At 36.9% G+C, this 24,238-nt stretch overlaps 1 protein-coding gene across 2 annotated transcripts; it reads right to left on the bottom strand.

The window, feature by feature from the left end:
• Positions 1-6,356: 6,356 nt before the first annotated feature.
• SERBP1 (SERPINE1 mRNA binding protein 1) lies at positions 6,357-23,997 on the bottom strand. 2 transcript variants are annotated; one of them, XM_081948292.1, is made up of 10 exons: positions 23,484-23,997; positions 18,703-18,856; positions 18,307-18,450; positions 18,090-18,185; positions 17,605-17,679; positions 13,057-13,234; positions 10,655-10,702; positions 9,217-9,390; positions 8,369-8,407; positions 6,357-7,785 (listed from the first exon to the last, which is right to left on the bottom strand). In XM_081948292.1, exons 1-10 carry the CDS (start codon positions 23,875-23,877, stop codon positions 7,729-7,731), a joined length of 1,359 nt encoding a protein of 452 aa, XP_081804418.1. In that variant the 5' UTR covers positions 23,878-23,997; the 3' UTR covers positions 6,357-7,728. The 2 variants fall into 2 exon arrangements, with proteins under 2 accessions (XP_081804418.1, XP_081804419.1); XM_081948293.1 differs by having other exon boundaries at positions 18,090-18,161.
• Between the last annotated feature and the right edge of the window lie 241 nt (positions 23,998-24,238).

Here is a 24,238-nt window from a genome sequence, read left to right as displayed (position 1 = left end):
TTCCAGCTTAGGAGATATAAAATGCAGTTTCCCACCTTATTTTGCTTATGACAAAATACATTCCAATATTTTCTGAGGAGGTGGAGCAGGAGAGGGTGAAGAGGGGTTATTTGAGCATTAAATTATCACAAAGGTGTTTTTTCACTTTATTTAAAGCACAGGCTTAATGTGTTTTGGAACTGAATGCCTTTGGTGCTTTCTTTGAAAAAACTGATTCACAGTAGCATCATGGTATGACCAGTAACAACAGACCCAATTTCCCAAAACCTAAAGTAGAAAAACTAAAATTAAATCAGTTCAAGAGCCCACTACAGAGCAGATGAGGAATGAGCTGTAAAAGATCTCCAGACACACCCCTTTTTTAGCCTAGGATTTTTTTTGTTCAACCATTGAACTGATTAAGCTGAAACCAAATTTTAAACCACTCTTTTGGGGAGCCCACCCACCCAAAATAAAAGGCAATGTTCCTGTGGAGCCTGGCTTCTAGTTCGTCAATGTCACTCACTTTTTAGAAACTATTAAGAGGGACTGAAAATATTTTTCCCTTTACAATTGGAAGAAAATACATGAATTACCCCAGCACATCTTATTTCTAATTTAAAGTTAAACTGTAATCCGTGAATTCATTTGAATAGGAACGTCATTTGCTAGAAAGTTTAATCATTTTTATGAACATCTTATTTGTGCTAGGAAATGGAGCAAAGCTACTGCATTTTAGTCAACAATGAAAATATGTGAATTCTCTTTCTGCCACTGATAGAATGAGACTTGAGAAATTGTTTTAGAATAATCTCTCATTGGAAGGATTTGGCACTGGGGGAATTATAGTTCGCATCCTGTTTGATTTAGGGTGATTCTTAGGGACCTCATGATCTGTGAATCCCCTGAACTTTCATTCAGGTTTGTGGCATCATAAAGGCTAACAATGTTACTATGACGTATTTCATAGATTAATGTCAACTTCACCAGTTTGGTGAAATGCGAGCCCAGAGTTAAGTTTTCTTTACACCAAAGCATAAAGCAGTTTCAAATCCTTTTTCAGGATGCAAGTATTCCCTATGTAATATTAAGAGTAAACCTAAATGTAATCTAAACAAGACATTCTCCATCATTTGAAAGGCAGCAGTTCACCCTATCTTTTTGCCTTGACTTGTGTTTAGCTTCATACAAGTCTGGAGTTTTAACTGCACACACATAGTATGTTTCTTGACAGACTGCTACTCTCTACCTTCAGAAAACGGGTGGAACTTCAGCTGGTCCCGAGTGTAGTTCTAATTATAAACTTTAAAATGAAACCCAAGTTGAGTCCAACTCTTGATGACTTCAAGGACTCCTGAAATTTTCTTGGCAATAGTAGCAGCAGCAGTATGCTGCTGGCTTTTGTAAACTTCCAGATCTATCCTACAGCATTAGTATTTTTGCATGTCTCCTATCCAAGTACTAAACGGGTCCAATCCTGCAATGCTTCCTATTGTAGATTGTCAGCTGTTGCCATCTGCATGGACAATTTACAGAACCCTAGGATTTAATTCGGTGGATCTAGAATGCTTTTCCAGTGGAAATTGTCAGAATTTTCAGGTCTGTTCTTCCAATATCTGATCATTCAGCAAAACTTCATTGATACTTCCCAGAGTCCAGTCAGCTCCACCTTTATTTACGCTTTTTATAGAAAGCTTTCAAACTTTTTGCCCATAAATTGATCCCTGAGTCTGCTGAAGTTCATTCATTTTTCTTGCCTTGTTATATGCACTTACTGCACTTTCAAGATCTCCTGGATTCCTCTCAAGAGTTGCTCCGTTTCCAAACTCGAAAGGATCTCTTTGTTTTCAACTGTACTCTCAGGAGACTCAAGTATGGGCAGTTTTCTTGGCAAGGTTTTTCAGAAGTGGTTTGCCATTACCTCTTTCCTAGGGCTGAGAGAAACTTTGCCCAGTTGGGATTTTTTGCCTAAGGCAGGACTAGAAGTCAGTCTCCTGGTTTCCACCCTGTTGCCTTAACCACTATACCAAGCCAGCTCTTTGATTGATTGCAAAACATTATTTAAGTTTGCTTTCACATACTGGTTTTAAAGGGGGGAAAAACTTCATTTAGGTATATCAAAGGTGGGTTCCTACCAGTTCGGACTGGTTCGGCCAAACTGATAACTTGGCAGCCTGGGTCGTTGGAACTGGCAGTGACCCAGGCCTGCCAGGCCCCCAAACTGGTTCTCGGCGGCGCCATCTTGTTTTTGCCTTCTGCACATGCGCACTTTTTGGCACACTGCATATGCACACATCAAGTGTGCGGTGCATCTCTGAACGAACCAGCAGTAGCGGCAGCCAGAACCCCCCCCCCCCCCCAGGTATAATCTCAATATAATTTTAGTTTTATAGTAATCAGGAAGCAGACCTATGTAGCAATATTTTCTACATTTGAAAACTCAGCAATTTTATGAAATTTGTAGAAAATTTCATAAAACTACGAAGCATACTGACAATTTTTATCAATGTGTTTCAGAAGTTACAGTTGTCCATTGCAAAAGAAAGGAGCTGACTTTCCCACGGTCATATGTATATACATTTTAATCACAGCTCTAAATTGAAGTATGCTTTTTAAGCAGGTTATACTCTGTGCAATACAATACTTTGGATTTTTCAATAAGCTGGAAACTTGCAATTTTGTTTCTATATAAATGGCAGAAGCCATACTAGTTCATTTTCTAAAGGTAAAAGCAATATTCAGGTTTTGAAACAGGCAAGTGTTCCCCCAAGGAATATAGTAAAAATATAGTGTTTTATAAAGTACTGCGTATGTAGATGTAAGACTCTTCCCAGCACAATTTGTGGAAGATATATTTTACTGCTTATTGTTGTCAAAGCTGCAAGCCAAAAGGTTTTTGGAGGATTTCATGCAATTATACATAGTCCACTTTGATATTAAATCCTGCAAAACACAAGTGTTTGTCACTCAGTGTTCATTCTATTGTAATTTTACTCTATCTTGAATAGTTTCTTGCCCATCTGTGTTAACTACAGAATATATATTTGCAATGAGGATGCTACACAGATGTTTTTAGATTTAAAAAAAAAAATGCCAGAACCAATTTATTCTAAGGTAACTATATCCTGGACAAGTAATATGCAGCTTTCGCCCCAATGCACGGAATATAATTTGAATGGCTGACCAAGGACAGGTGAACGTTGCCAGGTTTTTTAAATTGTATTTTGTGCAATGGGCATATATGATTTTAAAGAAAATATATGGCTAGCTTCTACTGATACATTTAGTCAATGTAACTATGAAATTCTGTTAAGTATATCCTTTCCGTAAAACACAAAATTGGTAGTCATGATTTCAGAACATCTTGCTGAAAGGAAATTCTAAGTTGATCCAGGACCGACTGGTTTGGGCAACATATACATACATGGAATAAAACAGAATGGGATAGAAGGCAATTGTATCTGACGATCATTTATATAAATGTTGAAAGTATTAGCCATTTTTCTTGGATGATCAAAATCGTGGTTTTTAGGGAAAAAGCTTTGTGAACTTGTGAATCCAGGGCAAGCTGGATGAAACCATCTTTTGCATTTTATGAGGCATTCACAGGAATAAAGCTATGATTAAACTACTATTGATCCATAACATCCAATTCTACGAATGTACCAGAAACAAAAATAATAAAAATAAAATTTTAAAAAGCAAAATAACTTCATTAAAATTAATTCTATCAGTTGGAGGCAGAGTGGTAAGTTTTTTAAACCAACTTGTAATTGAACAGTAAGCTGAAATAACTTTCTGCATGAACATAACAGAGCCCATTATATTTTGCTACATCTATTAGAAACAGACAAAGCATTCTGCGTTTATTGGGACTTATTCTATGTGGGATTGAACCCTATGTAACAAACTTGCCCATTCAAAACAGCTGCACTTTTAAGCATCAGTTAAAATCTCATTAAAATGGGAGTGTGTATAGGATCAGATTACAAATCTCATAAAATGCAGGCTGTTCCATTCTCTCAAATATGGAAGATAACATATACGACATTATCGAAGGACAGATCTGTATATAAGACTAAGTGCACTTCATACAATCAATTGTAATATACAGCACTGTACAACTGACAAGAAAACATGCACTAGTATTTGCTTTTCAAGATTAAGGCCACAGAATGTCCAGAAATGATTCCTAAAATACAGGGATAAGAATGACCCTTGTAAATATTTGCAAACATTGTTAACCTATTACAGGGGATATGTTCTGAAGAATTTAATCCGTGACTCATTCTATCCTATTTCCCCCCACCCACCACCCACCCAACGGGACCTTATGATTCAATTTTTCTCCTCCACTTCCAAAGCAATTTTTTAAAAAGTAGTTTACTTGCACTCTGCGCCCACCTATTTAATTTTTTCATGTTATGTACGGAAAAGAGCTAAAATATAATTTTAAAAAACTCTTCTCATTTGTCATTCATAGCATTTAACCTTCAAATAAAACAAAATATTAAGAAATTGCAAAATTGAGGAAAGCACTTTAAATATTAAGTTTCGAAGTACACCCAGAGCTGATAACATCAACACTCTCATATATTCAATGCATCTGAAGAACAGCCAATCTCCCCATCTTCAGATATTTCCTCTGATGGCTCCCCATTGCTATTCATAACACTTTAAACCTTCTCTGAGATTGCAGAGAAGGATAAAGCAATTGTTTTTAAGCAACTAATCTACCTTTATGTCAGATGTGGATGAAGACTTTTAGCTCACATTTGTTAAAATGTAAGTTCGCCATATAATATCTCATCTTCAAAAATAAAAGCATTACATTTTAAATCAAGTTGTCAGGGGTGGGAGGTTCACTATCAGTTCCTAATTTTCTCACCAGTAATTTCGCAGTTAGCAATTTAACTAGTATTATTCATCGAAAGTGGACATGTATCTAAATTTTGAGCACTCAAGACAGCCAAAAGCCTCAGTCCTGCTTTTTACTAAGTCAACAGGATGGCATGTAAATTTCAGGGCAAAATGTAATCATCCAATCAGACGCAGTATCTGTCCAACAAAATGTATATTCATCATAGACATAGTTTTTTAATGTTTAGGGTTACCTTAGAAGGGCTTGTGCTCTCTCATTTTACTCATTTTAACTTTTCTGCCAGTAGTCTGGTACAAGATGAACTTTCATGCTCAAAACATTTAATAAATCAATCATAATTAGTATCACATTTTAAAGGAGGCTTGTTCTAAAAAAAGATGCAATGGCAACACAAACAAGCAAGAGAATAAGAGATACAAAGCCCAATCCATTTAATAGCTAATATTAAGTATGCGAGTAGTTATTTGCTAAAGCTATGCTCACAACTGCTAATGGATCCACCACAAGGGGACCATTCCCTGGAAAAGACAGGTAGATGGTTTCAGCTACAAATTAGGCAAGATGCCTGGCACTGAAAACATTTACAATGCCAATTTAATAGCATTTTTGTAAAAGAGCATGAAAATAAACCTTTACTTTGCTAATATGTACCAATATTAATGAAAGCATTTTCACAGCTCAACACAAATTAAGTACACAGCTATTAAAAGCCAGCAAATTTGCCATCTTTAACAGCATTTCTAAATTTGCTCTATATTACAAGTATACTAGAAGATGAAGATGTCACGTCAAGTACCAAACTGGCATTGCATGGGATATATGGCTGTCCAGAATTAAAGCCTAGAAGTAAAAAAAAAGAGTTAGATAGGGAGTATTCACGAACAGTAACATACTAGTTAATAAGTATGTTATTTGGACATTAGCGTATTTGTGCAGGAAATAGGAAGAGGTTTTTTAAGGATATAGACAACACGCAGCATCTTCCCCCCAAAAAATCTGTGCTATGAGATGCATTTGGATGGGAAACAAACAAGGGACCTAGTAACATATGTAACCTGTTGACTTAAGGAACGTGACTACCTCCAAAATTATAATCAGGAAACTAAGAACCAATAAATTGGGGCAGGAAAAAGGGTGAAGGGTATATGTGCTTAAAAATCTTCCTTGAAGGCAAATACTGGATTCATTTAAAAATCTGCTTCTCCATCCATACTTCCTGATCACAGTTGAAATTTAAACGCATCAAGAATCTGATTCAATGTAAGGTAACCTTTGCATACGTAAATAAATGTTCACAAAAATCATTCAGATAATGCATTACCTCAATACTGTTTATGCTTTACTTCAATACTTTTTGCCCTCCTTCTATATTTTTTTAAAATGGGGTAATGTTTCCAATTCCTTAAGAAACACACCAATTGTACTAGATACTCAGCAAAACCTTGAAATAAATGGATATTTCAGTTCTAGTCTCCTAACAAGTGTAGACAGAAAGGCAAAGTAGTCCTTTTTATTATTTGCTCAAGTCCTTTCATGTTTTGAAAGTGGTAACATTCTCTTTCACAGGGATTAAGTTAAAATATTAAGAAAATTCTACAGTGGAAAGGAGAGCTTACAATCACCCCTCACACCAAAAATAAAACATTCACTTCTCAGCTAGGCAAGGCCAAAAGCTGAAGCAATAGAGCAAGATCCACATTTCAATCGGGTGGTAAAGTTTGGCTTATGTCCCACGCAGACCACTGCTGTCCCACTTTCATGGTCTTGGTTTTCCAATTTAAACAAGTCAAATAATCCTTTCCCAAGAAGTATACAGTGCCATTTGGTTTCTTCTTCAGAATCAGGGTTGCATGCTAGTGGAACAGTGTTTAAATGCACCCAAGGGGGTGCATTTTAATGTAGATTTACAGCACTGCCACAGTATCAACTGTAGTTTAAACCAACTATATTAAGAAATAAGATACCACTGTGTTCCCAACCTTCCATGTCTTGAAAAAAAGTTGCTCCACTCTACAGAATATTTTTGGTAGCAACAATATTAACAAGTTTAAACAAAGTTTACCAAACAGACAACTAGTTTTCTTGAAGAAAAAGGGTGAATGAGAGGTGCAACATGGATTGTTTTTTTTTTTTAAATGGCTTAGGCCAATTATCCAACCAGAGCTGCTGGATTCACAAGCAGGTATTGAGAATATAAACCAATGTGCTTTGACTATTTTTCAAGTATCTGATATCAATTTTGTATAAAGATTTTGAATACACAAACTACCAAAGATAGAAGAAAATGGACTTTCCAAATTTGACTTAAGTATTAAAAACTCAAATACTCCAGAAGTTAGTATTCCACAGAGTACTAACAATTTTCCATATTATTTTTATACATATCCCAGCTGACCGTGGACTGAAAACCATCTGCTAAGCAGTATTAAAAGAAATAGTGTGCAAGAGTTAAAATTGTTTGTAGTTTAGGGAAAGCACATCTAACCCTAATTTTAAAAAAAATAAAATAAATGAAGTGAAAGCTTTAACTGGTACACACTGTTCACACCTATATTTCAAGTTTGGAAACGCATATTTTCAAGCAGCAATACAAAAAAGTATCCATGAAGAATGCATAATTTCTGAAAAAAATTATGAAAACATCCCTGCTACCATTACATTTCTAAATACAAAACTGACTACCATATTGTTGCTTCTGTGTAGCAAGAGAAGTTCATTTCAAAACAGGTAAAATTCAGTCTTCAGGTGTGAATGGCATGAATGAGAGTCCCCGTTTTAATATCTTAAGTTGTTTTTAGGATCCTTAAGCATGCAAGCCTTGTAGAGAAGGGCCCAACAAGAGGCAGGGTTGGCTTAGGGCATCCAGTTTAGGATAAAGCCGGAAAAGCTTCTGGATCATCAACATCAGGAGCAGAAGCACTTGACTGAAATGAAAGAGGAGGTCTGTCATTCTGATCGTCAATATAGCACTTTCATTAGCCATATTATTTAAGACAGCTGTATACAACAAATAAACATACATAAAGTAGTGAAGTTACATAAGTACTAGTCTTGCACATATTTGCTGTGTAAGTCAACTACTTATTAATATCGTCCCCTGCTCTATAAAATATCCTTTTTATGGGAGAAATTATCCAGTACCCATTTTGCTATCGCGAAAAGTTGCAAGGGTTAACAAATAAGGTATTATAGATGTGTATGAAATTATCAGTGTGTGAATGACATACATAAGGAAAAGGTTTTCTTGACCCTCAAAATAATAGACTAATGAAGATGAAGGGGCAGGAGACAGAAAGAACTTAACTATAACCTTGACACTTAATATTGTAAGGTGGAGTGACACATACTTCAACTCTGAGTGGAAATTAGTCACAAGGGCTAATAAAAGAATCCTAGGAAAAATATTTCTAAAGTCAGAGGAGCAGAGACACAAGTGAGGGAAGGAAATCTAGGATGAACACTAACAGCATTATTGTACTGAGGTTATAAAACTATCAAGCCACTAACCTGGTTGGGTGTGTGGATCACATCAAACTCTTTAACCAACTAAAAGAAAACAAGCAAAAATATTTATTGAGCATTCTTCTATTAGTATATATGTTGAAGTGAAACTATTAAACAATTGTTTGTTGATGAAATCAGAACAGTTGGCACTTTTTCATGCAGTGCCCATCTTCCATCCCAATTCTCAAATTGCTCTGAATAGCTAGTGGAAATTCTAGTGCAGATTTGGAAACCAAACCCAAGAAGAAACAAACAGAAAAATGCATAAAATATGCACTCCTGCTTAGGATATACAAATTTGGAATTAAGACACTTTATTGTTAACTGGGATAACATTTTTTAAAATTTCAAAGTATGCAAAACAGAATGGAACTAAGAAATTAATTTCATGAACAGGAAACTTTATATTTGAAAGAAAGCACTGGTTATCTGTAATTCTGAGTTCATGTAATACATATTGTGGAAATATCAAAAATTGAGTGAAACAGCTTTAGTGCATGTAAAATAGCTTAACTTGCTACAATTTGGGAGGAAGGGGAAGGAGAGTTGGCTGCAACTTAAGTGGAAAAGAAATAATTAACTCCTCTAGCATTTAAGTTTTCTAGTTCTCACACCCTATTCCAATTATTTAAGTGAAACTGAGGAAAAACTAATGAATTTGACATTTCAGCCATAAAACTATTACATAAACATCTTCCCTAAAGTAACGTCTTACTGTTTTAGATATAACTATATTTTTACAAAGTTGTGCAGGCTAGGCTTGCAATGTTGTGCGCCATTTCTAGAAGCCACTCAGTTCCATAAAACATTTGCCTCAGTTGACATTTCATTTGCATAAAATCAGTTATTACCTTGTCAGTTCTGCTTCCACGGTTAGCCCTTCCCCCACGCCCACGACCGCCTCTTCCACCTCTACCACCACGCCCAGGACGACCAAGATCCCCAAAATTGATCTCCAGTTGGGACGTGATATCATTTGCTGGCTTGCGGAAATGGTGATCCATTACAGAGTCCTCAGCATGAGACTATAATGAAATCAAGTAATTAAGGTTTAACTGGTATGCCTTAAAATTTATTTTCATTCAAAAAACAGAAAATTATATAGCATTGTATCCATATTATTTAAACTAGCAGGTTGCAAACCAGACAAATCAATATTAGAATGGAATGAGGAACAACATTTGAATATTGTCAAATGTGTGTCAAAACTGCATTTTTAACAGGTGAAGTTATGGAACCCTAAAATTATTATACTCTCTGAAACATTATGCCACTCCAGCTAAAAGCTCTAGATTTGCAAAGAAGATTTAATTATTTAGATACAAAGAAAGCGAATCAGAACACACAAATCTCAACAGTTGATTAAAAATCTTCTATAGATCAAACATAGTTAAAAGAATCTCAATATCAACTAATAGCAAGTATACATTATATTTTAAATAGCTAACTTTACAGAAACCATCTTGTCCATACTTCTGGACAAAATCCCACTCAAGCCCACTGTGACGAAACTGCTCCAAACCACATTTATAAATTGGATTTATATCATATTCCTGTAAGAACTATAAGAGACGATTATCCTCAATTACTATTGCACAGGTTACCCTAAAGCTCTTCACAGAGCCCCATTCCCTCGTCATTACTTGTAATTTGTCTTACTGCAACTGAATAACTAATAAGATCAACTGAAAGATACATAGTATACAAGCAAACCATAACCAAGAAAATTATAATCAGTTAAAATCCACATTAAATGAACTTGAAGCATACTATTCTATGAATGGGAGAACTGACCTGCACAAGGTCTGCCAATATGCACTGGGCTGAAATGGTCAGCTACATAAGCCACAACAAACTACTTGAATAGGAGTAGCAGATGGTGTGACAATGTTACAGTACTATTCCTTAACAGCTGACAGTGAATACCACTAATAATGAAAAAGGAACACAGATCAACCTACTAATAACTGGAATCAAATACTGAAATCCCTTCAAAACTTTTTTCTTCAGGAAAAAAAAATCAGACAGAGTACAGCCATGGATATTTACAGTCATAGTAAAAATATGGGCTTGAGAAAGTAAAATTACTTGAACTCGTGGGCAAGCAGGCTGGCACAAAAAGGAGCAAATGCTGTTTGGTCAGCAACCAAACTGGTTACAAAAAAAAAAGTATTAATGAATTCATCAACAGCTTACTTGACACTTTCAATGGTTTTCTTTAAAAAAATCTTCAAATTTGAACTTGTAGAGTGTTTCTTATTCATTAGGTAAAAATGAACCATAAAGTACCTCATTGGGTTCCAGCGGAGTCCCCTGCATTTCTGACATCCCCTTTGTCTGAAGTAAGTTGTATGTCAATGGGCAAGGAATAAAAACAAAAGAAAGATAATGAGACTCCCACATGTGTATACGTGAGTAATTCTATAATTACTGTATTTTTCAGAGTATAAGATGCACCTTTTTGCCTCAAAAAAAGAGGCTGAAAATCTGGGTGCGTCTTATACATCGAATATTGCATTTTTTGTCTCCCGAAGCCTCACCCCCCCACCAAAATGGCCGTGCATAGCTTAGAGGCTTTCAGAAAGCTCTTGGGGACTGGGGAGGGTAAAAATGAGCTGTTATTTGCTCAAATTTGCCCCCCCCCCCTCCCCAGGAGCACTCTATAAGCCTCCTAAGGGCTATTCATGACCTTTTTTTGAAGAAGAAAAAAACAGGCTCGTTTTTGCAAAAAACGGGCCGTTTTGGGGAGGTTTGCAGAATGCAAAAGCTTGTTTTAAAATCTGCCTCTTAAAATCTTGGTGCGCCTTATACGGCAAGCAGGCAAAAGTGTAGGATGCAAGGTACAGATAGTTCTCAACTTACAACCATAATTAAGCCCAAAATTTCTGTTGCTAAGCAAGAGTTAAGTAAGTTTTCCCAATTTACCTTTCTTGCCTTAGTGGTCAAGTGCATCACTGCAGTTATTAAGCCAGTGACATGGTTGTTTTGTGAATCTGGCTTCCCAATACTTTTGGAAGGTCACAAAAGGGGATCACATGACCACAGAACATTGCAACTGTTATAAACACATGTCAGTTGCCAAGTGTCTGAATTTTGATCACATGGCCATTGGGATCCTGCAAAGGTCATAACTGTGAAAAACAGTCACAAGTCCTTTGGTCAGTGTCACTGTAACTTCAAATGATCACTAAACGAATGGTTGTAAGTCAAGGACTACCTATTTTTAAGCATATATTGAGAAAAACCCAAAACCAGAACAAGTAAAGAGGATGTTATGGGATTAGGATTCAAGCCAGCGTGCTTAATAAAATTAATACACATAAGCTTAAGCATCAAGATCACTTTTAGGAGAAAAAAAGTCACTTCAAGGTAGGTGTGTTAAAAGGAAGTGCTGAACTCTATAATACAACTTTAGATCACAATTCACATTGCTCTCATCTATAAATTATCCCTAGTGAAAAGAATGGAGCTCATGCCTTTAAAAAAAACAAAGAATCAACTTTGCTACTATGAAACAAGAGCAAAGAAAAATTAAAAAAACACAAATAGCTTGATAGCAACATCTCCAATAAACATACAGGTAGAGCTCAACTAACGACAAAATTGAGCTCAAAATTTCTGTTATACAAGATAGTTCTTATGTCAGTTTTGCCCCATTTTACATTTCTTACTACAGTTGTTAAGTGAATCACTGCAGTTGCTAATTAGTAATGTGGTTATTAAACAAATCTGGCTTCTCCATTGACTTTGGTTATCAGAAGGTCGTAAAAGAGGATCACATGACTCAGAACACTGCAACAATCAAAAATACATGCCAGTTGCCAATAGTATCTATTTTGATCATGTGATCATGGGGATGCTGCAATGGTCATAGGTATAAAAAACAATCATCAGTCCTTTTTTCCCACGCTGTTGAACTTTGAATGCTGATTAAACAAATGCCTATAAGTCAAGGACTACTTGTAACTTTCCATAAAAAGGACAAGTAAGCAAAGCAGATTCACAATATTACTTTGGTCAGAAAGCTATCACAATTAAGTAAGATTCAGAGTACAGTTAAATGGTCTTAAATTTTACAGTTTACTTTTCATGGAAATGTTTATACAATGGAATATTAGATGTCTAAATAATTATTCAGTAAAATACTCTTCCTATATTGTTTTAGCATGTTATGATTTACATGCACAACCCACATCCCACTAGCCAACTGAATTTAAAAAACTGGAATGCATTCTCCACCTCTACCAGGCAAATATAATTTTTAGGGGCTGAAAGCCCCACTTAAGCCTGCATAGGAAAAACAGGTATTGACAAACAAAAATGTGAAATCGAGACAAAAGTTAACACTGATTTCATTTATATTTAATATGTTGCATTCTCTAGTCATATATTAATCTTTTTTCCCTTCCTGCCATATTATAAGCTAATAGGTGATTTTTTTAAAGAAAGTCTATGAGGGCCAAACACAAGGCTAAACACTGGAATATCACAATCCAAGATTTTGCTCATTGTGTTTTTAAACTTTTCAATTGCAAAGGATATAAAATTGTGTTTCAAAGTAAAATTGGCAATGCTTAGTTAACCAATTACCTGCTTGTTTCTGAAATCTGATTTAGTGAAGACATGGTTACACTGTGGTAAACCAATTAATCTTGTATGTATAAATGAACAATAAAGTAAGCTGTACCTACCTCCTCACTCTTTGACTTGTGCAGAACAAAGCCTTTTTTCCATTGTCCATCAGCACCTTCATTTGGTTTACGGATGTTGAATTCGACTTTTGCACGATCCTTATTCTGAATAGCTTTCCATTCATCAAGAGTCATTTCTTTAGGGCCTTCTTCCTTAACCTCTTCTACTTCATTTTCCCTATGATAAATATGAATGTCAAACACTTACAAACACACACTTTCCAAGGAATGAAATCTAAATACAAGGGGGAAAAACATAGAAAAACACCTAAAAACAGCACATACAGTCTACGTATATTTACCACAAAATTTTATTCTGATAAAATGTTACTATTATTGTATTTCAATTTTATTATCAGCTGTACCTTTCAAGTTCAAAAAAAATGGTTGATGCTATGGAGACTGGTGTTGTCCAAGTTTGGTTTTTTGCTTGCAAACATTTCATTATCTAACTAGTGCATTGAGTTTAGTCAGGTGATGAAATGTCTGCAAGCAAGCAAACAACCAAGCTTAGAGAGCATCTAGAATTCCGCAGTTCAATCCTGAGCTACAGATTTCTCTTCTACTGGAATGCTTAGTATATATCAGGGGTGTCCAAACTTGGCAACTTTAAGACTTGTGGACTTGTGGAGCTCTGCTGGCTGGAGAATTCTGGGAGTTGAAGTCCACAAGTCTTAAAGTTGCCAAGTTTGGACACCCCTGATATATATCATCCTGATTTACTCATTAAAGGTAAACACAGTGTTAGCCATTAGCTACATTAGGAAAAGTTCCATACTATTAAAATAAAAATTGAATAATTGTCCAAAGTAATTCTTAACTTCCATTGACAGCCCACTTTTGAAGTAAAAACATATTTTATCCACTTTCCCAACAAATTCTTCCCATTTTATACGCGCTGTCTGCTCTATGCTTTTGAAACAGAGTACTCACTAAATCATACAGCAATTACTAGCCTTTTGACTGAAATAGTTATTACACTGTATCTGCTATAAGCCATATTCAGGATAGGCGTATCATGATTCTGACTCACTAAGATCTTTTTAAAAGAATATTCTGAATTGCAATACTTAGCCCACTGAATTAAACTACTTTTATACAAGATCATTATTTCAAGTTGCCTTTTTAGCTACAATTTTATTTTTCAGATAAATTACTGAGACAATTAAACCTAATATAAGCCACAGATTTAGTTCCTTATTACAGGTGGTCCTCAGTTAATGACTATTTATTCAGTGTCTATTCAAACTTGTCATGGTGCTAAACTAGTAGTACTTATGACTGGTCCTCTGAGTTCCATCTATTGGGGCATCCACACTGCAATGTAATCACAATCTGGGTGCCAAGCTCATAATTATAATGTTATAGCATCTGAGCAACAGATGGTTGCCATTTGTGATCTTCTTTCCCATTTCCCAACAATCAAAGTTGTTGTCCTTGCTTAGCAATGTGTTATTTGCTTTACCAATGGCAATCAGAAATGACAGAATTGCACCATTCCACTGTTAATGGAAATCCTGGATTGTAGAAATTAAAACCAAATTAAAATTGCTGAGAAAAACATCAACCTTCCTAGGCCAATCATTAATCAATCAATAATAGATTGAAATATCTGTGAAACAGAGCTGTCTGCTACTTTGGCAAAACCAGATTGCGCACTGGATTGCTGAACCTTTAATACTTGGTCAATATTGGAGAATATTGGAGAGGACCCCCATATTTGGAAAAAATTGAACTTTAACAAAGGCAATAGAAAAGGGCTAGTTAATATCACACATGACACAAGTGTGCACTTACTAGAATTCACAGAAGCCAAAGCTAAAATACAATTCTGACAAGAGTACCTACCCCATGACTTATGAGAATCAAAAGCCACTAAATAACAAAATCTTGCAGATTATGAAATTTGTTATCCAATTCCTTGATATTTAATATATACAATATATAGATGTACACGCACGCACACACACCAACAGTGAACCTGACATATTCATTGCAGACAATACTTTCAACTGTCTATCCCACACAATCTGATTTTGTAAAAGGTTGCTAAGCATCTAATACTAGATTACTATTTTAAGTAATTGCAATTTGGAATTCCTAAAACTATTAAATGGCAAGAAAGTTAATTAAAACATATTATTTCACAATTTTACAGCATATAAATTCCTGTATATAATCAAACTGAATTAGACTTGATATTACGCTATTTTTTCAAATAAACAATTAAAGAGTATCAGTATGATAACCCTAATTATTTGCAAGGATTATGAAATAAACAACAGGGAATACTTATGTTATCACACCTATATTATTTAAGGCAGCATTTTAGATTATGTATGCTTCTTATATAAAGATGCTAATTTAATAAAATACTTTATTGTTTTAAAAGGCTGGGCATAAACCTGTGTTTAAAACAGGTGGCACTCAAAGGAAACAACCTTAACTTTCATTTTAATTCAGTATCTATAAATCTTATTAATCTTAAAAATTTAAAGATAAAATGTAATTTTGAATTATATACCAAAAATTGGGACTCAATCACCACGACTTATTTGGAGGGGGGACAACGACGACACACAAGATAATTATTTTAATATTGGAAAGGCAGTGTACCTATAGTATTGAACAAAAACATGTTAACTTTCTGCTATACTATCTCCATACTAATGTGTAGTAGAGATTCGTTATTCTATTTTTAGTCTATTTTGTGATCAAGTTTTCATGATATATGTAAATATCAGATTTCCTATATATGTAAATATGTCTTGCATCTTTTTTCTGTTTTTTTCTATGTATTAAAGCAATAAAAAAAGCACTAAAATTGCTTTTGGTAGAGCATTTTGTGATCTGTACTTACATCTACATTAATATTAGATACTCTAACCAGGGATCTCCAAACTTGGCACCTTTAAGCCTGGTGTTCAACTCCCAGAATTCCCCAGCTAGCAAAGCTGGCTCCGGAATTCTGGGAGCTGAAATCCGCCAGGCTTAAAGGTGCCAAGGTTGGAGAGCCCTGCTCTAAAAAGCAAGACTATACACAATAGTAGCAAAGCTAAGTTTTAAATGCATCTTCAATTACATACAATCTCCCAAGCCTTTTCAAAATACTAATTTCTAATTTCTCAGAAGACTTCATTCAAAACTACAGGTAGTATTGACTTATTGCAGCAATTAAAATCAAAATTTCTGTCACTAAATGATTAGGTAGTAAAGCATAATGCATTATTTAGCAACAGCAATCACCCTATGATCCCTCTTGTTAACCAGCAGCCAAAGTAGTTTCCTGCCAGGTTCCCATAACCAAAATAAATGGGGAAGCCTGAAGAAAATCTCAGTCCAGCAAGAGGATAAGTGGCTGTTACTGGGCAGGGGAGAAGAGGAGAGGGTGCAGGAGAGGCATGATATAGGCTGGGGAGAGGCTGCCAGGGAGGTACAGCATGAGTGCAGAGAGGATGGGAAAAGATCCAAGGAAGGAAGATTTACTCCAGCAACCTAGCAGCTTCCCTGCTGGCTTCCCCATTTTCTTTCTGGATAAACCAGTAGGGAAGGTTGTAAATGGTGATCACATGGTCATAAGCCTGAACTGGTTGTCAAGCATACAAATCATGATCATGTGACTGCAAGGACCAGTTATAAGCGTGTATACACACACACACACACACAAGTGAACAGCCTATTTAGGCTGATGGCAACATTATTTTGTTGCCACCAGCAACAAAAGGACCCAGATTGTTGATGGCAATATGCTGACTCTATAAACCACCTAGAGAGGGCATTGTAAAGCGGTATATAAGTCTAAGTGCTATTGCTATTTTTTCCCTCTTCAGCCACTTCGAAATGCATTTTCAGCCTCTTTTACCTTGATTCTTCATGTATTAAAACAGTAATATCCGTGCTTTAATACCAGAAGCTTAGGGGAACTTTTTACTGCTTACTTAGAAATGGAAAGTTGTATTTTGTTTGCTGCCATATGGGATGGTCATTCCTGAAATAGATCCATATCCTAACTGAGGATTCTATTTTTTTTATTTCAACATAAACGTCAAAAGCACTATATAAGTATATAAAGCAGGTAGTCCCTGTTTTACAATTACTTATTCAATAACCTTTGGGAGTTACAATGGTGCTGAATGAGGGGAACTTTAAAGTGATCCTCAGTTATGGCTCTTGCAACTGGTCTGCACAGCATCCTACCATCCACATGATCACCATTTGTAATCTTCAATGCTGGCTTCCAACAACTAAAATCAAAAGCTATATCCACACAATCTTACAAGTCTAAAGGTACAAACTTCCCATTGCCATCTTTAACTTTTAATCACCATCTGATCAATGAGGTCAGACAGTTCCAAAGTTTATTCCTCTATTAAGCCATTTGGGGTGGGGGGTTGTCCCCCCTTCTGTTGTCTGATTATTTTCTAGGTAGCATCTCTTTCCCCAAGGTCATTCATGCATTCCAATGCATCATGTCAGCACAATGAAATCATCACCAACTTAATTTTGTATCAGTGATTTTTAAAAAACACCCAACAATTTAATATTTACTTGTTTTCCGAGTCAGCAGGGGGATGTTCCTCTCCTTCTGGTGTTTCCTCTGTTGCATGCGATTGATCCAAGTCACTGTAGAGTTTAAAATAAAAAAAATATTTTCCCAATTAGCACTTCTAACATACTTGCCAACACAAAGTTTAAATTTATGAAAAATTGTAAGGTCCTTCTCAATGTTTCAATTTTTTCCCAAATATATTTCTTTGCTTTCTAAAAATATATGCTGTAATAAAATACAGGTAATATGATGAAGTTTAACAGACATACTTTTGGCAACAGCCTCAAAATGCTAAGACTGAAAAACAATATTATTCTATTGCATAATATTCTATTTTCAAAAAGATTTATGCTCCTTTCATTATGACTACTGCTTTCTAGCTGAGGATGCTGAACATTAAAGATAATTTCTGCATTTTCATCATGTCATCATAAACTCATAATTTATATTTATTCTATATATAAGCTTAAAACAAAATACTAACGTCATTTCATCTTTGACAGTTCCCCAGTTGTGTGATCCACTCCCGCCACGCTTGTCTTCGTGTTTTAGACCACTGAAATGTGAATGTGAAAGAGAACTAACAAAACTGAGTTAACACAATAGTGCTGGGATACAGAAATTCAAAGGCAAATTTGTAAAATGTTCTAATAGAATGTAATATATTTTGAAAGAGAAGCTAGTGAGTTTTTAAGACTTACGATCTGTCGCTTCCACTATGCCTATCAAATTCACGTTTGCCTCTAGAGTCAAAGCCATCTCCTCTGCCCATTCCACGTCCTCTTCCACCACGACCACCTCTTCCAAGACCACCACGCCCACGCATAGGACGATCAATAATAGGTCTATTGTAAGCAGAAATAGAATAGGGTCTATATTAAGCCCCATAAAACTGTTAATACGCTTTAAAAATATTGCCAAAAATATTTCAAATTAAGTGACTCACAATATTTTAATTAAAATGTATGACGAAATCTGTTTTTCTAAAAGCAAATATTCTGCGCTTCCTAATTAATTTACTTTGGATTACATTCATCAAAAGGGCAATTTGTTGATTACCCTAGTGCACAATCATCCAAACAATGTACAATCCTTACTTATCAACAGAAAATTCTCCTCCTTCACCCTTTTCTTCAGCAGGTTTGTCAAATCGTCGTTCACGAGGAGGCCGTCTCTCCTGCCTCCTCTCAATAGGCTTGCCCTCTCCCTGAGGCTGTTGCTGATCAGGCCTTCTGCCAATTCGTCTTATCCCTAAAATAGAAGGGAATCTGCATCAGTAAATTATTGACTGATCTCCACCAAGCAACTGGTATTCTTTCATACATAGGTATTATCAATATGTAATAAACAATAGTTTTCTACTGATAGAAGACTACATTATATGGCTGCCTTTGCTAGCAGTTCTTAGTTATTATCTTATAGGAATTGTGGTCAAACTAGCTCTACAGGTATTTATAATCCTCCAAGCTATAAACTGGAAAAGCTAAAATTAAGTTCATATACATCTGAAACAATAATTAAATATTCATTCTCCTCTTTCCATTAAATAAAATTCACAACTAATATTATTTAGTGAAACAATCAAGTTACTTGTTTCCCTAACTGCAGTCTTGCATATTGGAATAGGTTACAAAAGATTTTTTTTGGGGGGGGGATAGAAGATCAGTCTAATATCTGAGCCATTCCAGGATATTTTCTCTTTATTTAAGAAAAAAGTGAAATTTAATTAAGTTAATCTGATCAATGATTTATATTTCAGAAACCTTTATAGAATATGGTGAATCGGTTGCAATTAGAAAATGGGAGAGCCACCATTTTTCTTACAATGCTTGAATACTTATCAAGTTCATTGCAGAAAGTAGATGTCCGCCTAAAGAGTGATAAGAAGCTGGAAATGTGACTTTCTAGAAATAATTATCTCAGTAGTTATGCACTAATCTGCTATAGAAACCCCCTCCCTACATGCAACACTTCTGCAACTGAAAGTACTAGGTCTCAACATGCAATATACTCTAATCCCTCTGCCTGGAAGCTGTCAAAGTGCCAATAATTCCACCACACTGCTTGAAACCAACTGGCTAAGTAATAGTGCCAAAGTTTCATTCAAACAAAGAAATAGAAATAATGTTTATATTAAAAGTTGGCTTTTCCTCATCTTGAGAACAATAGTGGCTTCAAATAATATTATCATTGGCAAAAAATATGGGCTATAAATCTACCCATATATTATGAATTGGATTCAAAAGTTCTGCTGAATGCTAAACCACAATGAATCTAAAACTGTCATATATATCACAATATAAAACAATTCAGAATCTCAGTAAAATATTAGCCATACCTAATACTCCAGGCATAGGCTGAAGAGCATGTGTTGAAAGAGAAATGTCCAAGAGTCCCAGAATCCCACAACAGGCTATCATCAATTCATCAATGACTCTCTTTTGATTTGGTGAGCATGGATTTCATACCAAGCCAAGTCCTGAAGCTACATACTATTACCTCTGATAAAAGGGTGCCAGTAAATACTTGACACTGAATTTCACACCTATCCAGGCACCAATATGTGGGAACACATCCCTTGGCTTTCCCCTCACTTTTAATCAGGTCAAGTTTACTTTTCTCTTGCCACTTTGAATTTACAGAAACTAGAAAGCATTTCTTATTTCTCCTTGCCAAGGCATACTAGCTTTCTGAAGGACGATGGTGCCCTTTTGCTTTACTTCCTGACCATGTTTTAGACATAACTTATGTCTTATTTCAGCTGGATTAAAATGCAATTAACTTAGTCTGGATCCACCAAGCCAATAACTTTCACTGCTGCAACTCTTGTTCAAAATAAAAGCAAAAGTATTTTTGATTTTGCTATTATTAGTGGTGTTATATATATTGCATATCTATCAGTAATAAAGAAATTCTATTGGATGTATTAATGAGCACATTTTACATTTAATGAAGAATAGCTATTAGACATTCATAACTGCATAATGCACATCCAATCATGTGTAACAGCTACCTCAAAATCTGTGGTATACACTAATGTTTTTCAATAATGTTCAGAACAATCCCAGTCACTGGATAAAAATGCACAGGTGAAATAAACTTTATATAAACATCTCTCTGAAGTGTCTAGATTAGTTACATTGTGATTCAATTAGAATAGCTTGTCTGATGAACAATCTTATTGAATTTTTAGCCAGCCATGAAAGGTTATTGAACCTATGTTAAATTGGCTGGATTTGATGTTTCTAAGCAGAAGCTACTTACTTTACTCTATTACAAGTATTATTACCATTAATATCGTACTCTTTTCTATAATACCTAGAAATTATGCTGTAATTGTCATACTACAGAAATATACCCAAAGTATCTGTATATAACCTTAAATACATCAATATTTATCCAGGGGAATTTACAACACATTATAAAACTAAGAAGATTTATTTTCCTACATTCATCCATTGCCATCTACTCTATTAAAGTTACCATATAATTCAACATTTAAGCCTCTCCTTTGCCTTCTCTACCATTTGAAGAGATGCCTATAAGATTTATACAAAGAAAAAAACTACTTTAAAAATATTTTGTGAAATTATTTAGGTGCTATTTATATTTCACTGAAATGCACAAGGATTGTCCCCATTGTGTATACTTTTATCTAATAAAGACAGCTTTTGTAACATAATCCTTTTACTATAGTTACAGTCAATAAAAATGGATTGCCATAAAATGTGCTTCTATCAGATTCTCATATGTGGAAATAGGCAAAGCTTTGAAAAAACATATCATAATCCAAATTTAGAAACAAGTATGATTAAAGCAGGTCATTCTAGAAGTTTATGTAGACTGTCCTGAAATTCTCCAAAAATAGACATCTCCATAAGTGTACGGAGTTTGCATAAAAATCTAGATAAAATTACAAACGTAATTTTATTTCTTCAAATTACAAAGCAGAAACTCCAAGCAAGGTTGAATCAAGGCAATTACAGAAGTACTAATGTTGAACTGCCATATTGTTGCAAAAAGTTATCAACCTAACTTTTCTACATTGTCTTACTCATGAAAATTTTCACATGATAGAATATACAGCTATCCAATATTGGCTGCGAAACTCCTGACAGTCAGTAGATGGCAATAAAGGTATGCTGCAAACGAAGCATTTTGTAACTATCTCTGTCTTGTAGCCTTTACTTCATAGCCCCCAATTTCAAATACTATCAGAGAACTACAACAAAATTTGCTTCTGGGAATTTCTATAAGCATTGAAAAACATCAGTACCCAGGTTGAAGTTTAAAACACAAATCTTGATTTAATATTTTAATAACTGTCTTATTCAAGAAGAGCATTTTTACCATTTGAATATTTAAATATTTTCTCGAATATACGAAACTGTTAAATAAATTTAAGAACAATCTATTTCAATTACTAATCCCATAATCACCTCCTACTCCTATTGCCTGTACTAATTTAACTTTCTCTTCTGCAAGTGCGAGTGCTGCTTGGCTGCTGATGACAATTGTGCTCCAGGACACTTGATTGATAGCTTTTAAATAATCTTTAAGATTATTTAACATACTATAAGCAAAAACATTTTTGTAATCAAAGTAGATTTAAAGCAATCAAGTTACATACATTTTCTTCCCACTATTACATGGTGTAGCATGGCGCCATTAAAAATATTACCATGCTTTCAGTCTCCTGCTTGAGTTCATAGAAAATAAGGCTAAAATCATATAATTAGCACTATTTAATTAATATCCTCAAAGAGCACCTTTATTTCCTTTAAAAAGTCTTTTATTCAGTCCAAAGCAGAGTGAATTTAACACTTTTAGCTCATTTTATTTTATTTACATGCTGTTGCAAAATGTTTAAACAATGGTCCACAGATCCTGCCTTTCACCCAATTCTAGGATACACTCAAATCAATACAGTAAGGCAAAACAATTTGGATTCAAACCTATTTGGATCAGCTTTCACGGGAGGGGGGGGGAAACACACCAACGTGGGAAAAGCATTTTTTAAAATCAAGTTAAGAGTCCAGAATCCAAGGCAGTCAGTCATTTCACCTCCACAGTGCCATTTTGTCTATTCGTTCAGCCCTGAAGTAGGCGGGCAGCAGGCAAGCGAAGCAGCAACACGCGGGATATGCACGTGGCCCAGGTAGAAATGGACTCAACTTCGTTCCTCCCAAAGCCCCGAGTGGTCCAGGCGGGCTACTACCGCCTCCTCCGCCGCTTCTTCTACGCGGGCAAAGCAGAATCGCCCTCCGTTTCTCAAGCATTCCAAGATTGGGAAGTTTTTCCCTCTCCTTTCGAGCTCCCCCACCCCACGCTCGCCTTTGCAAGGCCTTGCCGGGGCCATTCCACCCACCCTTTCCCGCGAGGAGAAAAACCCTGGCCTCAGGTCGGCGCCCGCCCGCCTTTCGGAAACGTTTCTGCATCCATTCGGCCCCCCCACCCACCCCTTCCACCCCACCCCAGCGCGAGCAGAGAACGTGGAGGAGGGGTCGCCTCACGAGCTCGGTTCGGCTTTCCCACGATGGCCCGGTCAACACGAGAAAGGGGCCCATTCCGGACAGGGTGGAGCTCGGAGCAGGCAAGGCAGCCCCGCCATGCCCTCCACGTGAGGGAGACGGGCAGGGCTCTCCTCCTCCTCTTGGAAGGCTGCCTTCGGGCCAAGCAAGCGGGAAAAAGGGGAGGGGGTCCGACTCTGGCACCACGTGCTAGGTGGAATGGGGGGGGAGACCCGCTACTGACGGGGGGGGGGCTGATTTCTCTCCGCCCGCCCAGATAGGGAAACACTGACCTTGTGGGGAGCCCTACTCGCCTCCCGCCGCCGCCTCTTCCACCCGCAGAAGAGAGGAGCGGCCCCGCCACTCACCTTCCTTCCTGAGAGGCGCGGAGCCCGGCTGCCCGCCTCCATCCTCTCTCCGGTCCCCGGCGCCTCCAGGCCCAGTCGAGGAGGCGAAGGGCGGCAACGGGTTCTTGCGCTCCTTCTGAGATTCCCTGCGCAGCTGCTTGGCCGCGCTGCCGCTCCCTCCGCCGGAACCGACCTGGCCCGAACCGCCGCCCGAGGACGAATTGGCTTGGGCCGCCTGCCCGCCTCCGCCGCCGCGGCTGCCTTGGTGGCCTCCACCGCCGCCCCCACCGGTGCTCTCTTTCTTGCGGCTCTCGGCCGCCTGGATCACCTCGAAGGGGTCGGATTCGTCGTCCAAGAGCTGGTCAAAGCGGTTGGTGACGACGCAACCGAAGCCTTCCTGCAGGTGTCCGGGCATGATGGACCCCTTTGGGTGGGATCCTCCTCCGATGCTGCCCAGGCCCCGGCCCACCCCCTACGTGCTTCTTTGCTGCCCACACAAGATGGCCGGCCCCCACAGAAACTCGCTTCTCTTCCGGCGAAAGCGACATCCGGGAAACAGAACTAGACGCCGCCAGCTCCTCGCAGAGGACCTTGGGAACTGAAGGCTGAACTCCCCGACTGTAGGAAAAACCGGTCCTTGGCAAAAAGAAAGACCACAATTCCCAGCAGGCATCACGAAGCAGAGAAATAAGGCGGTGAAGTCTGTCTCAAGGCAATCTCTTCCCTCAGAATGTGTTCAGCGAAACAGTTTTCCCCCTCCCACTCGAGAAGATATG

Source organism: Natrix helvetica (assembly GCF_964273705.1).
Source record: "Natrix helvetica genome assembly, chromosome: 3".
In the NCBI taxonomy this organism is placed as follows: Eukaryota; Metazoa; Chordata; class Lepidosauria; order Squamata; family Natricidae; genus Natrix; species Natrix helvetica.
This window is presented reverse-complemented; position numbering and strand designations above follow the sequence as displayed.

Coding starts and splice junctions, on each gene's coding strand:
- SERBP1 (XM_081948292.1), bottom strand. CDS start 23,877: ATGCCCGGACACCTGCAGGAAGGCTTCGGTTGCGTCGTCACCAACCGC. Junction 17,680..18,089: donor ACTGTCAAAGATGAAATGAC/GTTAGTATTTTG, acceptor TAAACTCTACAG/TGACTTGGATCAATCGCATG. Junction 8,408..9,216: donor GTGGAAGCAGAACTGACAAG/GTAATAACTGAT, acceptor GTTTTCTTTTAG/TTGGTTAAAGAGTTTGATGT.